Below are 16,246 nucleotides of genomic sequence, written 5' to 3'. Positions count from 1 at the left end.
GGTAAACCCAGGTGAAATCTATTTACCTTGGATACGAAAGCACCACATTATTGAAAAAATTTTTTAAATAATTTTGTTATTACAAAATCAATCGTTCAAGGAATTGTGCCAGGAAGAATCTCAGAATTATTCTTTTCCTTGAGATTCATTATATTGTTTTTTGGGGAAAATTTCTATTAACGAAATAAAAAGAGTGATTTTTAATTTTGCGAGCTTAATTTATATATAACAACATGATTGGTGGGCATATAATCAAATCCTTGATGAGGAACCTACTGTTTTGGAATGAGTCACTTTATTACATCGACAACATGCTCCAATTTTCTGCGCATATTATCTGAGGAAACTTCAAAATATACCGTGTTGATCGTTCGGCGTTTATTTTGTTCTACAAAACGGATCTTAACTTGGTTCCTTTTTTGCTACAGGCAATTGATCGTTTTGATATTTCAACCATGGAAAATGATTGGTGTTTTTAACTATTTGCTAACAGAACATATCCTTTGCATCTAGGTTCATTGGATTCTTACTTTAAGAATTCATATTTATATATTATGCAATTTTCTGGCAATGAATTACTTGCTGTTTCTCTTCACCACTAACTGTGTTTTCGGGCTTCAAAAGCGTTTTCATCAGGGTGAGTGAGTGGCCATCAGTAATTGATAAGTTTTAATATTAAATAATTCCTGTTTGGTCGACCTCAACTTCATTTTTCTCACGTATCTTGCATATGCATAAGAATGGATTCAATTGACAACTCTTTTTTAATTTACTAGAGAATGAATCAAATTTCTAAATATTTTACTTCTTCAGTAAAATGTGGTTCACAGTTTTAAAATTTACTTCGGTACTCCTTGAATAGTCCACTTCGTTTTTTTGTTTTATTATTCTCAAAAAGGTTTTGCCAATTTAGGAGCGTGAACCTTGTATACTAATTTTTTTACCTTCATTCTACAATACTTCTAATTTTTGGTAAATTCTTTTCATGTTTATCAGCAAGCCTATATCAGCCAACGCTACGCTAATGTTCCTTCTGAGCTTCCTCATGGGAAAGGGACTCCAGCGATGATAAGAGAATAAGTCTAGCGAACCGTCGGCCGATGTAAACCATTTCACCTGATATAAAATCCGAGAAGGATCCTCGCATGCTATCCACCGGGAAAGTATGGAATCTCTCATATATTAAATTCACTAGGAATCTTTCGGGGTAGAAGGTGTTCGTAGAGCCAATATTACCCTGGAGTGGAATTTAAAAGGCTGAAAACACGAAATGCAGTGTAGAAAATGATGAAAATTAAATTGCGGAAAAACTCTATTGCTTCCATGGCAGCGTATTTGAGCGCCAGAGAAATATTCGGCCATCAAATGAAGTAGGAAACAGAAACTTGTGAAATTTTGAACTAAGAAAGTCGGAAGTTCCTCGAAGGTGAATATGAGCCCTTAGCGCTTACTTCCAATTTAAGCTGGCGTGCGAACGACGCGCATCTTTCAGTGCACCGAGTAGAAGTTCAGATAACATTACGAGCAGCCGGGAGAATCGGCGTCAAAACTGCTACCTTATTGTATGCATTTTTGTTCGCTGGTAAAGTAATCCCCGGCTCCAATTCCGTAAAATCATCGACTGAAAGGGTGTTTTTATTCATTCGACTTTTAAGTGCAGGAGAACTTGTGGCGGAGGGAGAATGAAAATGAAACAAATCTTGGAAATCACCTCCAACCAATTATATGCCGACCAATAATTTTCCATCGCTATTGTGTAGTTAAAATTATCACCCTCCAGTGATGGCCTTTTTACACGGTATTTGGCAACTCCCGGCCTTTGCAGGCATGACCTCATTCCAGCTTTCTGTTTCTTAAATACCCCTCAAATAAAACTATTATGGAAAGATTTTTATATAGCTTTACCCCTAAAATAAAGCTTTCTGTAAACGTTTCATTTTGGGGGATCTTCGTTTAATTTGCAAAAATAGCCAATATTTCATCATTTCTGCCGGAGACCTCGTCAGCACTAATGATCTCGCCTATACATCCGATTAAGGGAGCAGATTTAGATCATTCCCGATGGTATTTCTTCTTCTGAAAATTGCTGGAAGTCATTTGTCATTTGTTAGTTATCCCTGTTAAAGTTTTTTCGATACTCTATCTCCATAGTCACTTTAAAAATTCCTGTCCTGCTATACTCTTCTCTTTTGAGAGCATTGGCGTTCTAAGGTTCTACCTCTCTACGCGTGTGTCCTTCGTCAGTGAACTCTGCTACAGCCGATTTCTCTGCATAACCCAGTCAGACGACGTCGCTGTATTCTCTCATTCATGATATAGTTGCTCTCCTAATTCCTCGTTTAACGTTTATTTCACCCACATCAATCTTTTAAAGGTTGTGAATTTACCGTGGATGGACGAAATGTGTTTGCAAGAAATAGAACAATTAAAATAATTATTGCTAATATGTGTAGCCTTGTGGCCATTTAATTTTATCTTTAGCGTCCACAGTAAATACCAAGTGTGATTTCCTAATTATTTCAGGTTTTCTGGCTTAAAATATTATGGCCCGTAAGGTAAATTCTTTGATTATGGAAAGGAAGGCTTTGCAAGATCTACATAATACCCTGCAAGCCGCCTAAAAGGCGTGTGGCAGGGGGTGTTAGGACACCAGCCGTTTACAGCTATATAAAAAAAAAAAGTGCTCTAACGAGGTTGGGACAAGCGTTTATTAAAGTTCTTTATTGTTCGGTGGAAAAACGAATTCACATATCTATCCGTTCGGCAAAAAATCTCTCTTAATTTATCGCTTCTGTCGGACCTGGAAATATAGTGTGGCTCTAAGATTATGTTCTCTGTGTCGCTCTTAAAGATATCCATTCTTAATTGTTCAAGCAATCTAAGCCTAGCGCGCAGCCTCCGAGTCTCCAACGGCTCCCAGCCTAATTCGCTTAACATCTGGGTAACACTGTCTGTACGCCCGTAGCGGTTTTTGACGAAACGCGCAGCCTTCCTTTGTATCTTATTCAGTTCGCGGATTAAGTCTTTCTGCACTGGATCCCATACACTCGCTGCATATTCAAGGTGCGGTCGGACGAGAGCGAAATAGCACCTTTCTTTTACTTTCTCATCCGAAAATCTTCCCACAATACGCTTGACGAATCCTAATTTCTTCAGGGCTATGCCGCAAGTATTCTTTATATGTTCCCCACGTGAGGTTCGAGGTTATCGTAACTCCCAGGTACTTCACTTCGTCTGTTGCCTTTATGTTAATGCCATCCACTGCATAAACATTGTTAGTGTTGGATGAATTCCGCAAGAAATGTACCGCCATGCATTTGCTCAGATTGAGTTCGAGTCCCCACTCTTGACTCCACAAATGAACGTTGTTGAAGTCCGATGATAGAATTTCAGAGTCAGAGTGATCACTAATTTCGCGATAGATGACAGCGTCGTCAGCAAATAAACGTATTTTACTGCTAATGCGGGAGCAGAGATCATTACTATATATAATGAACAACAGGGGGCCGATTACGCTTCCTTGTGGAACACCTGATGTAACTTTTACAACATCAGAGCTAATTCCGTCAAGAACTACTCTTTGTTTACGATCTCTGAGAAAGTCGCGTATCCAGTTTACAACTGTTTCGTTTAATCCGCATGACTGTAATTTGTATAAAAGTTTGTTGTGAGGTACAGTGTCGAAAGCTTTCTTAAAATCTAGAAATAATGCGTCAACTTGTCTTTTCGATTCACCAGATTTTATAACGTCGTGAAGAAAGAGCGCGAGCTGTGTTTCGCAGGATCTATTTTTTCGGAATCCGTGCTGACAGTCATGGAGGAAGTTACGTCTGTCCAAGAAAGTCATGATATTACTAACAACGATATGTTCAAGTATCTTGCCTATAATTGATGTTAGTGAAATTGGCCGGTAGTTGCCTGGGTCATTTCTGTTTCCCTTTTTGAAAATGGGTGTAACGCTTGCAATTTTCCAGTCGGGCGGTAACTTCCCTTTAAGAGAGTGACTTCTTGAATATGATCTCTAAGTAAGGCGCGATCTGTGGAGCTAACTCTTTGAGGACACGCGCGGGTATTCCCTCCGGACCCGGAGATTTACTATTCTTAATCGATTGTAGTTGTTTAGTTATCCCATCACGTTTTATAGATATTTCTTCCATCAAATCCTCAGTATATGGGATGTCTACATTGAATTGAGTATCGTCAGTAGTGTATACACTTTCGAAGTGGGCAAGATGATTTAAGAGGGATGATTTAACTTGTGATATTGGATACGAAAATGTATTCAAGTATACGTATTAAAAACCCTAGTTAAGGTTTACACCAACTTAAAGTCATCAATGCAATATATTTTATATATTTTAAGAAAACCTTTCAGAGTTATCGTTATAGATATATACCCATGTATACATTTTCTTTATTTCTGGAACAGAACAAGAAAAAGAATACTCCAGAGGTGAGCGGAATACCATTTGTTCTTTCCTTACTTTAGTCTTCACATTCCCTTCGACTAAAAAAAATGAGTCACTCCGTGATTTTTATAGGTCATAAAAAATTTTGTTTAATTCGCCTCCCTTATGGGAAGGGAAGGGAATGGGAAGGGGAGGAGAAGGAGATGGATATGGTGTGAGAGGGAGGGGTGGGACCTTATGATGCATTCAGGAGTCTGGGAGCGCGTGCACTAAAATATCAAGTGAACAATATGATCTGAGATGAAGCAACAGCGAGCGACTCGGGAGCATTTCCTCGTGAACCGTGCAACTCTTTCTCGCGAAGGGATGGCGACGCGGCGGCGATATTTATTTTCAGATTATATTCCTCACGAAGTTCTCGTCGACTAAAAATTTCATGCCCAGGGGAATCCTTTTTCCGAGTCCCCTTCCCACTTGTGTAGCGAAGATCTTTCCCTCGTGATATTTCCCTCCGTCTCTTTTCACGTACCTACCTGCCTCCACATATATACCTTCCCATGGCATGTGTGTGCGTCTGCGTATATATATGTATATTTTTTTACGTTCACCTGGCTGGCTTCCGTTGGTGCTCATCCAGAATTTTTATTTTCTCCATTTCTTTTACTATTCTACTCCCACGTTTTCTTGCTCCTCTTTGAGCTTCCCTGCCGAACAGACGCCTCTTTCACTCCGCTGCCCTACAGCCGTACACTTCCAAGCCGATTCCGTGCCGTAGAAGTATTTCACAGGAGAGGATTTTTGGCTGCTGCCAATACATACAAACATCTGTTCACGGGATCATGCGATTCTTGTCGAAAAAATACTGTCCTTTGCATATATTTTGGAAAGCTAAATGGCGAATAGTTTATGGAGAGGATTTTGGCTGCTGCGAATGCATGCAAGCATCAACTCATGAGATCATATGATTTTTATCTAGAAACAGTGTTCTTTCAATGGATTATAGGACAGTTAAATGTCAAATAGTTTAAAATTGAGTTTCTGATAAATCGCAAAGTGTTGTCCTAAAAGGAAAAGTGAGATGGACTCCTGTACCATGATTATGTGTTACTCCACCCCAGTAACTTCATTCGGGATGATCTCTATCCTCACCTATCCAAACCAATGACCCACCTTACCCTATAAATGCGTGAATTTTACCTTTCTTTTGTCTTGCTATGGAATAAGCTCTAGCCTCACCAATCTAAACTAAGTCCCGGGATTAAACACTACGCGTGAGAATCAGGGAAGCCTGGGCTACTGAATTTATGTAGCAGGCATGAGATTGCCCGATATCTACGTATATGTAGGGCAGTGTATTATATTACCCATTTTATATATTACGTGGCGTATGGGACAAAGTCCTTTTTGGAATCGTTGAGCGTGGAGCTATCCTGTTTCATCTCTTCCTCTTATCCTCGAGGGCTAAAATATCTCCTTTCTTACCCTTCCAACCTTTCTCAAACCCTTCGAGGCAACCTAACTGCCCACCACCCTTCTCCTCACCTCATTTGCCTCCCCATGTCTCCTTGCACCGATGAAACACTATCTCTCCTCTCTTCTCCTCTTGCTTCTTGGGACGGGGAATAAAAATATTTCTCCGGAAGGGGGCCACCTTATCCCCCCCAATGACCCTTCAGCGTCACCTTTAAACTCCTCCCAGTCCGCCTCTTCCCACACATATCCTCCTGGTGCCACTCTTCAGTCAAATATCTTCCGCCTGTTCCTCCATTCTCACCTTGTCCTTCAGCATCACTCGCCACCCCATGCCATCTCTCGTTTTCATTGTTTCGGATACCCTATTCAAGACTTCCATCACTCCGTATTCTTACCTGTTCTGATCTTGCCGCTATTGTTCACGGGTTTTCAACGCGTTTTTTCCAAGGTTCCTCGCCGGCCTCTGTGGTGACGAGGTAACGTCCTCGCCCGTCAAAGAAGAGGTTGCGGGTTCGAGTCCCGCCTGTGTAGGTTTCCCCTTTCCGGGGCATGGATGGTTGTGTACTTCTTTGCTTATTAAATTTGTGGAATACCCCGATATAAAATGGCCAATATGAGCTGTATTCGGTGGTTTAAGGATGAAATAAAAATAAATAAATAAAATGCCTGGTGACGATAGTTTCCGGATAATTCCGCCAGCATCCTCAGGTCAGAAGTGAAGTTTTAAAACAGATCTCTCAAGATTTCAGGACGGCGCCGAAGACGTATTTAGTATTGTCCTACCGGTGAGTCCAATGACTCCCCTAGAAAGCTAGTTTACGTAAAAAATATATATCTGGCGTATATGTAATTGTTGGCGGAAATAAGCGTGATTTTTGTGAAAAAGAAAACTTAGGTCTAACAATGTGACCACTGAAGGAAACAATAGCGTATATTATAATGCAATGGCATTATTTAAATGCAGTTTAATATTTTTTTGAGAAAATGACACTCGATTATTGGCATATTAATTTTTTTCCTTTACAATGTCTTTTTATAGTGTTTTATGGTCAACTTGTATTTTAGAATTTGTTTTAAGACTGTTTTTAAATAAAGACGCGAACTAATTACGAAATTCAAGATTATTTCACATTTTTCTTTTCGTTTTTTATTCGAAGATTAAAATATTTTAAAAGTAACTACTTACCTCTGATTAGAGGGAGGTTTACACATTGGATCGAGTCATAGAAGAGAGATTTTTGGGGCAGTGTATAATCACTTTCATTATCTGAAGCGTGTAGGGATATGCCTGCTTAAGTCGTGCTAGCACACGGTTTTATTTCTGTCGGGTTTTCTCCAATTGGCCAATGTGATATTTGGGTTTTGGGAGAGGTTCCCGTGAATAAGTCTTTTTCGAGCGTGGGAAGGCGGGCACCTGCCCTCTTCATTGAAGTTTCTTGACGTTTTGGCGACTTCTACAGCCTCTCTCACGGATCAGTCTCAAGAATTTACTCTTTCCCTTAGCGATCAATCTCGAGTTTTAAAAATCGGTGCGGTCCATACATGCTTAGCAATTGCCGAGAAACGGAAGTCCGTCGTCTTGGTTGCCCTCGAGTTTTCTTAAAGCAACAACGGCAGCAATTTTCTATTTACAATCCAGACCTGAAGATGCCGCTGTTGTTGCCAGCGACAAAGTCATCATCAGGCACCAATCAACTCGGTGGAAACCTGGGAACCATGAGAGCAATTAAGGCTCATCGAGTAAGCCTCCTCAAGAGCTCCCGTCTTCTTATTATCTTCGTATGCATGTGCGATGGGGGGACCCACTGGTGAAAGGTTTTGTGCTTCTCAAGTTTTCAGGAAAACAAATGAAGGTAGCCTACAGCGTCAAAAGCATTCCGCATTACTCAATCATTGATTCATGTCTGTTTCGTATGAAGGCTAACCGGCCTGCATTTTCGCCATGTTAATTTTTTGCACCTAGTGCTGAGATAGTTTGTCACTACCTGAATGTTTGCCAGTACCATTCCGTTTTTATACAGGTCTATATAAGGTGATTTACAGCTAGTTGTTGATCAATAAGCTACTAAGCGTTGTATTAGTACTTAGTATATTTTAGTAATTCACTCGATCTGAATTGCGTGATTAATATGTTCATGTTAAGATTACGTGCCCGTTTAATCTACCTCAGCCTCAAGCATTAATAAGGTAAACGTTTACAATAGACTAAAGTTCTACTTTAGTGATTAATTAATGTAACCCATGACTAATCCCACTAATCCCCGAAGAATAAATCGAGAAATCGAAAAACTATTAAAGATACATTTTCTGGCGTTATTTAGTGGAAATCTTTGATTTTTAACATAGTGCAAAAACTGTAATTCGAGGCTTATCAAGAAAGTACCATATTGTTGCAGCGAGACCTCAGCGCTGATTTCGATGTTCCGTGCGTGCATACTAAAATCCTTGGTTCATTGCATACATATTACGCCATTTAAGTTGCTTTCTGTAATGTATTCTACTGCTTGTATTGATTCAAATTTTCTGAGACAATTACTAAACCTGCCGAATGTGCTATTCGTTCTGGAATTCTGTTTTTGAACCAAAGGAATATGAGACAGTCACTAATCCGTTGTTAGATTCACAAAGTACTCAGTGAAAATGCCATGATTGATAGAGAAGTGAATAAGGGGTAAAAGATTTTCAATGACTGACGAAAGAATGCCTAAAATAAGACTTTGAGTGGTCCACCATCTGTTTAAATAATGATCTCATTAGATTAGAAAATTCAAGAAAACGGACGTTTGTCGATTACAAGGCTTTCTGGCGAATTTACCGAAATATTTTTTTTTCAACCGTCAATGCTATCGGAACTTTTGCTCCCTATGATTTACCAAAATACTTCCCGATGTTTGCATATCCAAAATTTCTTAATATATATTTCGCATTTCGATTAGGAGCATTACAATGATCCATCGTATATTGCAGACACAGCACCATCCAACTAAACTACACCAGCAAACTTGTACTAGCAGCTGAGGCATTTTCCAGATGGTAAACGGTTTCAAAATGATGACGGCGTGAAATATCTTGCGATACGATATTTTCCATATTTGGTGTCGTCATTCTGTGAGGAAGGACTAGATCCATGGGTCACAGCAATAAGAAGTGTCTCTTAATAAAATGTGTTTAAAAGTAATCAAAGTATGCTATTTCGTGTGCCATTAGTATGAGGGTCTATAAAAATTGTTTACAATATTTAGGTTTTAAAACGGTACTTGATTTATGGACCCACGTCGTACTCAAAATATCATCTATTTTTCACCGTATCGTCTTTTCCCATGGTCGTCATCCTCCTTCATGTCAACATTTCGTCTCACCTTGCTGACCATTCATACCTTTTCTGGTCTCTCTTTTCGAGGTTTCGCGTTAATCTCCACATTTCTCCCCCGTCCTCCCTCTTCTTACTCTTCGTGCTACATCATCATCCCTCCCGTGTCCCTTATGTTTACCCTCAATTTCGCTTCCTCCCTCTCACCACCCCCCCCCCCCCCGCCGCTGCTTCCAACCCATCCCCACCTGACCCTCGGGGCCTAATCCATTCACGCACCTTCCCTATTCGTCGCCTCGAGGAGACTGCCTTACCGTTTAAGATTACGATTCCCCGATCGCCCCCGGCCCCACATCATCCACTATATTCCCCATATTTCAGTTTTTTAAGCCTTCTACTCCTCCTCTCCAAGCCTTATCTTTCGCAATCCTTTCCTTTTACTCGACGGTTGTTTGGACGATGCAAAATCTCACCTAGCATCCTCAAAATATTTTTCCGGGCCCGCATTTTCTGTCTCTACTATGCGTATATTTGGTCTAGAAATGTTTAGTTTTCTCCTACACCATGGAAACATCTATATCTTTTTTATATACATGGATAGTGTGGAGTGTTTAATACACTTTCGGTACTCTCTGATCACATGGAAATCATCTCATCAGTTGATGTGTTGGGCAACCTGGGGGATATTACTTGTTCTTTGCCATTGCATAGTCGCTTCTTCTTATCTTTGCGTATAAACCGAGGACTGGTTACCCGTGAATCACAGTAATAGCGATGTGGGAAGTGTAATTTGTGTTGCATCGTGCACGCATACTGTCCGCGAACGAACGTGTCATAGTGACATTATTGTTGCATGGGATAGTGTCTACTCTATCGGCGCTCCTCAGAGGGGGTATTTCCTTCGATTCGTATACCTTTTTCTTTGTTTCCATACACGATTCCAATTTAAATTGTTAAGGGCTGCGTGCGATTTCTCAGTCACTCGTGGCTTACCTTCAGTCTATTCCCACTTTACCCTGTCTATTTGGCCAGCCACCCCTTCCCCCTCTTTTTCCTCCACCCTTTCCTTCTCTACTAGTCGTTGGTGTGAGGGTGGGGGGTGGGTGGGGGGGCTGTAGTAATCATTTCCCTTTTGCCCCCCGAGGGCGCCCACGTTGTTTCCCTTGACGGACGTACTTTGGCAAATCGCTCCGGGCGATGTCTTTGGTCCCTAATGATCCCTTTAACCGTTGAGAAGCGAACACAAGAGATCCCTCAGGGTTTTTCGAGTAACTTTTTTGAGGCTGAGGAAAACTTAATCCGTGGGATTGCACGCTGACTAAATTCTTAGTCTACCTGACCTACCTTTGTTCTTGAATTTTCTATCCCTTTATATCTTCGGAGGGATAAAATTCTGCAAAATGTTGGGATTCATAATGCTGTGTTTTACGTTAAAATGGTGAGTACCGCGTTATTGAAAGAGAAAATGAACTCTCTCGAAGAAGTTCAACTCCATTTTAGTTTTCTGACTTCTCTGACATTTTTGAAGCGTCTTAAAGTATCTATAACAATGTTCAAGTCACTTTCATGAAGAAATAGCTACTTAGTATTTTAGTGGATAACTTTGTGTGGGCTCAAATGAGGACAGGAGGTTTTTGCGGCCTTATCAGGAAAAAATATGAATGATATTTTTCGACCTTCATGAATTAAAAAAATATGCAATAATTAGCAATGATTATTCCAGTTGTTTCCAAGTAATTGATAGTGTTAAACGATTACATATCTAAAACGATTTTACATTTGTCTCTTGCTGAAATCATACTATTAGCCATGCATGCAGCTAATAAAATGATTTTTTAATAAGTTTTCTTAAAATAGGGTTAGATTTTTTGGTCAACCGACGCTAGTTTCCTTTTGCAAACGTATTCAAATGCATTCATAGTTATAACCTCTGCATGTTTGCATTCGGGTTTATTTGAATATCATTACTTGGTCTTTAAAATATTAATTGGTACCGTAGGTGCACGAATAAAGCTGATGTACTGGAAATAAATTATTATTACTGTTAGCTGACTGAAAAATATGTGCTGAGGAGACATTTTTAATATATTTACATTGTGTTTGCATCCAATGGTTGAATTTACTAAAATAGTGGTCAAACGTAGTTTCATCATTCTATAAAAAATTCTAATTACTTTTTAGTACTGTCTACTCAACCAGCAGTGAAGCTGAGAAAGTGGTTTCATCCCATTTTACCTTAGACCTTCACGTTTCCCAACCTCAAGCATTTTTGGTAAAGCGCGAACACGTGCGGCAATATGTATGCAGACGTGATGTGGCGCATATTTTTATTCGCAGAGGTCTGTCTCCCTTTTCCGTCTCCTCTTTGTGTGGTCCTCTGACATGGCATTCCTTGGACGCCAACGCGGAGCGGAGTCGCGATGACATCCTTCGGAGATTCAAGGAGAATGGAAGGAAATGCGAGGAATGGGAAGCGGGGGGTGGAGAACGAGGGGGATGAAAGAGGGCGGGCAAGAGTGGAGGGAATTGAGCGAAGAGCGAATCGGGCTTTAGGAGATATATAGTAGAAAACACTACGGAAGAGAGGAAAGCGTCAATGGTTGTGCTTCGTCATGGGATGAAATTGAGGCAGGCAGGGAAAGTACCAAAATCTTATAAGGAATCTAATGATGGGAATAGTTTTTAGCACTTTCAGAAAATATGACAAAAATTGCATTGGCTTTATTAATAAGTATGCTCAGCAATAGTCACAATGCAGGAAAATTGGAGAGGCTATTAATTGGCTGCGTGAGAAGTTATATTGCACACGAATTAAACAGGCAGTGGGCATAGAATTGGCATTAGAGAGAAAATTTGTGATTAAGGAATCGTTGAATTTTGATTCTGTGAATATTTAAAAATAAAATATTTCACAATGAGAATGTACAAAATGTACTCCAAGAAGGCTTATTCTAGAGTGATCTCTCCTCTAAACAAACCAAATTTATTTTTAAGCCCGAAACGCTAATTTATTGTTCAAGAAAACTTTTTTATTTGACCGGGTCTAATGGTTTGGGCCATTCATGCATATTTATATTTTAACAACGAATAATACGGGGATGAAAAGGGAGTCATTCGTAATACGCTATTATAAATACCATTTCAATAGCCATTTAGTTAGAAAAGCAATACGAGGTTATTACGAGACACAACGATGGTAGTGCTGACGAAAGTTGAGCTCTTGGAATCATAGATTACTTTGGCTCAGTGACAATTCGGCCACGTACGCAGTGGAGTTCAGCTCATTGACGCTAACCTGAGCGTTCCCCCACGACTGTTCACGGGTTAACCGTTTCACATGAGAACAAGTTGAAGGGTGGATGGTAACTTTCGATGAGTATCTAATGACCCTGCTGTTTTCGCAATGGGCGAGTATGGTTCGCATTTCAACTACTGTTCTTGACTCCTTCGAGTGGATCTTCAAACAAATGACCCATCTGAACTTAATGCTACGTATCTGATGTACTGTTAAGGCCTAGGTTGAACTTGACCCACGTGTGCAGCAGACAACTCTCACGCGACGGCCAAGTTATCGCGGATGAAACGTAAGAGCGGGCCAACAAAGTAAAAGTCGAAAATTTTGCGTGTGGTAGGTCTTATTCGGTGCTCCAACGGAAGAGAAGAATTTTGATAGCCGAGTCGACCTGATCCAACGATGGGGAATGGTTCTAAAAAGTGCTTGAATATTAAATGCAATTAACCATGGAAATAAGAGCGATGCTGTGCTGGCACGGGTCGAAATATCGGTCTGATTGAAAACTTCAAAGAAATAAAGGCGTTCAAAATTGATTTGGGAAGAGAAAAATTTGCACCTAAAAAATTATACATGATACCAATGAGTAAAATTAAATGGGGCAATTAATTATATGGTGCTAATGATGAATTGCCTATTGTACATCGGAAAACATTTTCTAAAGTTATTCACTGGATTATCAAGATCAAAGTTCACTTTTCTACAATTAGCAACTGTTATGGGAGAAATTGATTGTCACATTGCACAAATAGGTTAAGAGTAAGTTATGATGGATCTCATACATAATCACATCGGCCCCTTCACCTTGGCAACCAAAGCAATTGGTTCCAGCATCAACCTGGCCAATGATGTACACGTCGTAAGAGCCTGTTGATGAAATTATTTTAAGAATACTTTCCGTTTTTCAACATGAATTCTAGCAGGGAGCTTGCTGGCCACAAATAAACATCAGCGGTGTTACCCTAGCTCCTCAGGGCAACAAACCTTGGGAAAAAAATTAATTTGGAGGTTTATTTTTTAGCAACTCGTCCCGTGATTGCATGATTTATAATTTTATCTGCATGCTGTCCCGCAGGCCGCCTCATTAGGCTTGTGCCAGAGATGTTAGGATAACAGCCGTTTAAAAAGCAAAAATGAAGAAGAGATACGTCTATTGAGCTTATAATAGCTCACCATCATCATAGCATCATTGAGCTTAAACCTAGCATTTATTGAAGTGCTCATTGTTCGAATAATTCCTAAGAATGCCTACAGACATTCGTTCGGAAAAATATCTTTTGTAATTACTCGTTTCTCTCTGTCTGAAAAATATGGTGAGGTTTAAAAGTTTTCCTTGTTGCTCTTAGACTTGTATAAACTTACTTTCTCAAGAAATCTAAGACAAGCACGCAGCCTCCGAATCTCTATTAGCTCAAAGTGTAATTCGTACAAAAAAAGAAATTGCAAATTAGTTGACTGTTATTATACAACAAACTTGAAGAATAAGTTAAATTAGCCTTAAAAGACCAAGTGAAAATGATGGGTATATAGTTTCTTGCTTATTTTTAATATAACGCGTGTTTTTTTCGGAATTTTGCTACACTATATTAAATCTGGCAAGGTTGATGTATTTTTAGTACATTAGCGCATTTAACATTCCTTATTATATTTTGAATGGAAGTAATCAGTATATCTGCCATACCGAGAGGCATGCGGTAGGCCAGGCGAGGGAAGCAGGGGCGACGTGAGCGCTCTTCATTGTTAATTTTTTTTGTAAATTGATTAGTAAAATATTACTCATTTGTATTCATAAATAAAGGAAAAGGTTACATTAAATGACGTTATCATTTGATTTTAACGTAAACGAAAAAAATTAAGTAATTACTATTTGTCAAAATGTTGGGTAAGGAGCGTCCATTAATTGCGTGGGGTGATTTTTTGAAACCCCGCTCCCCCTCAGTGACATATCGTGAGATTTGGCTCGACCCCCTCCCTCAAATCTCACGAGAGATTGTTCCAAATGCGTATTTTTAGTGTAAATACATTAACATATGCTTCATTTCGTTGATTTTATTAAAAAGACAAATTTTAAATTATTTTTACTGGAGAAACACGTTTTTCTCCATTCAACCAGGTTTTCTCACAATTGTACCCTGTTCCCTGCAGAAAAAACTTGCCAGGCCCCCCTTGGGAGATTAATTGAGAATCGAGTTAACCCCTAAACGCCTCACATAATTAATGGATGCACCCTATTGGTCCTTGTATGCAGCCATGCAACCCTGGTCCTTCTAGTGGTAAGCATTGGAAAAAAAGCTGTTTTGGAGATATTTTCCAATCAAATTTTTATATGGCCTATCGATTGCTTATTTCTGACGTAGGTATTCAATGGACTGTCTCTTTTTCTCTTCTTGTCTAGCTCTGTTTCCGGGAGCTAGTGGTCTGCGCGACGTTCGCATCGAAGTGCCGGAGGCGGTGCGTCGCGGCGACCGGGCGAAGCTGAGCTGCCACTACGACCTCGAGGGCTCGCCCCTCTACTCCATCAAGTGGTACCGCGGCGACGAGGAGTTCTACAGATACGTGCCCAAGGAGTCCCCGCCCTCCAAGGTCTTCCCGCAGCTCGGCGTCAACGTGGATGTGAGTCTCATCCCTTCTCTAATATTACATCAACCATTATCAACACTCAAAGAAGTTTCAAAAAGTTTAGATTGACTTTACTCTGGTAAAAGGCGAAAGGAAATATATATTAATTTTATCACTTTGAGGGCTAATGACGTAATATTACGTTCTCGCGAAACTTCGTAAACTGAGGGCAATGTAAAAGTTCGTCGGTTTGAATTTGATAGTTTTTTTATGCTGCCGCCGTAATAATAAGTTCGGATATCTACGAAGAAATGTTCCTTGGACGATTTAGTGCATGTCGAATACATTAGAAGGTTTAGTCTTAGATATAGCAGTTTTTGCAGAACAGTTTCTCTGGTTTTCCACCGGTTGATGATTGCCATGTCTCCCGACGTTAAGAGCAGCGACGAAACGTATGGAGATATGGAAAACTTCAACTGGTGGAAAACCAGAGAAAATTTCTTCAGCTGATACGCCGGGAAAACCTAAGATCATGCATGGCAGTATCTGTTTCAATTATCAATTCAATGTGGTAAAATTACTGATTATTTCTAAATTTTTGGGATAAGTGACCGGCACTTAAGTAAGGGATTGCACATAATGAACTAGCATGCTAAAAAAAGTAATTTTGAATGGTCACATAACCTTATGACTAATTATTCTTACTACATCAGTTTCTCATGACTATTGTGGGTCAGTATTTAATCTAAAATGGACATCGTGTGATCAAATCCTCGTCATTTATTTCTTTTCTTTTGTAAAAACTTGAATAAAATGTTTTCTCATTTTAGTTCCGTGATTTTTTGCTTGGATAAAGTCGTGATAAAACTTCTCGTGGAAGTTTTGTCGTAGATAAAATATTTATTCGTCTTTCGCAGCTGTTTTGAACGTATTTTATTCGCACTTCCTCAATTACCTTTCCCAATATTCTAGTCATTTTTTGTTGATAAAATTGCCTTGAAGTATAATTGCTAAAACCGATGGCCCTGTGAACCATTAGAATATCAATTAATTTTATCTTTCTTTTTTCAAACGAATTCGTTGGGTCTTTGTGCCCTGTAGGAAGAGATGTAATAAAAGCTGACTCTTCGAAACAATTGCAGAAATTTGCTGTCAAACGTTTGAGGTCTGTGCGACTGGCTGGTCCTTTATTCCGAGTTATGT

General features: G+C 39.6%; 1 protein-coding gene across 2 annotated transcripts in view; it reads left to right on the top strand.

Annotated features, from left to right (window-relative positions):
• The window catches only part of LOC124158492, a 743,480-nt gene that overhangs the window by 474,081 nt on the left and 253,153 nt on the right, over positions 1-16,246 (top strand). For both annotated transcript variants that reach the window (XM_046533616.1, XM_046533615.1), the window contains exon 2: positions 14,880-15,097. In XM_046533616.1, the coding sequence (XP_046389572.1) occupies positions 14,880-15,097 (218 nt within the window). The remainder of the gene's footprint in view (positions 1-14,879; positions 15,098-16,246) is intronic.

This window comes from Ischnura elegans, chromosome 5 (assembly GCF_921293095.1).
Source record: "Ischnura elegans chromosome 5, ioIscEleg1.1, whole genome shotgun sequence".
In the NCBI taxonomy this organism is placed as follows: Eukaryota; Metazoa; Arthropoda; class Insecta; order Odonata; family Coenagrionidae; genus Ischnura; species Ischnura elegans.
The sequence above is the reverse complement of the archived record's forward strand: the minus strand, read 5'-3'. Positions and strand labels throughout refer to the sequence as shown.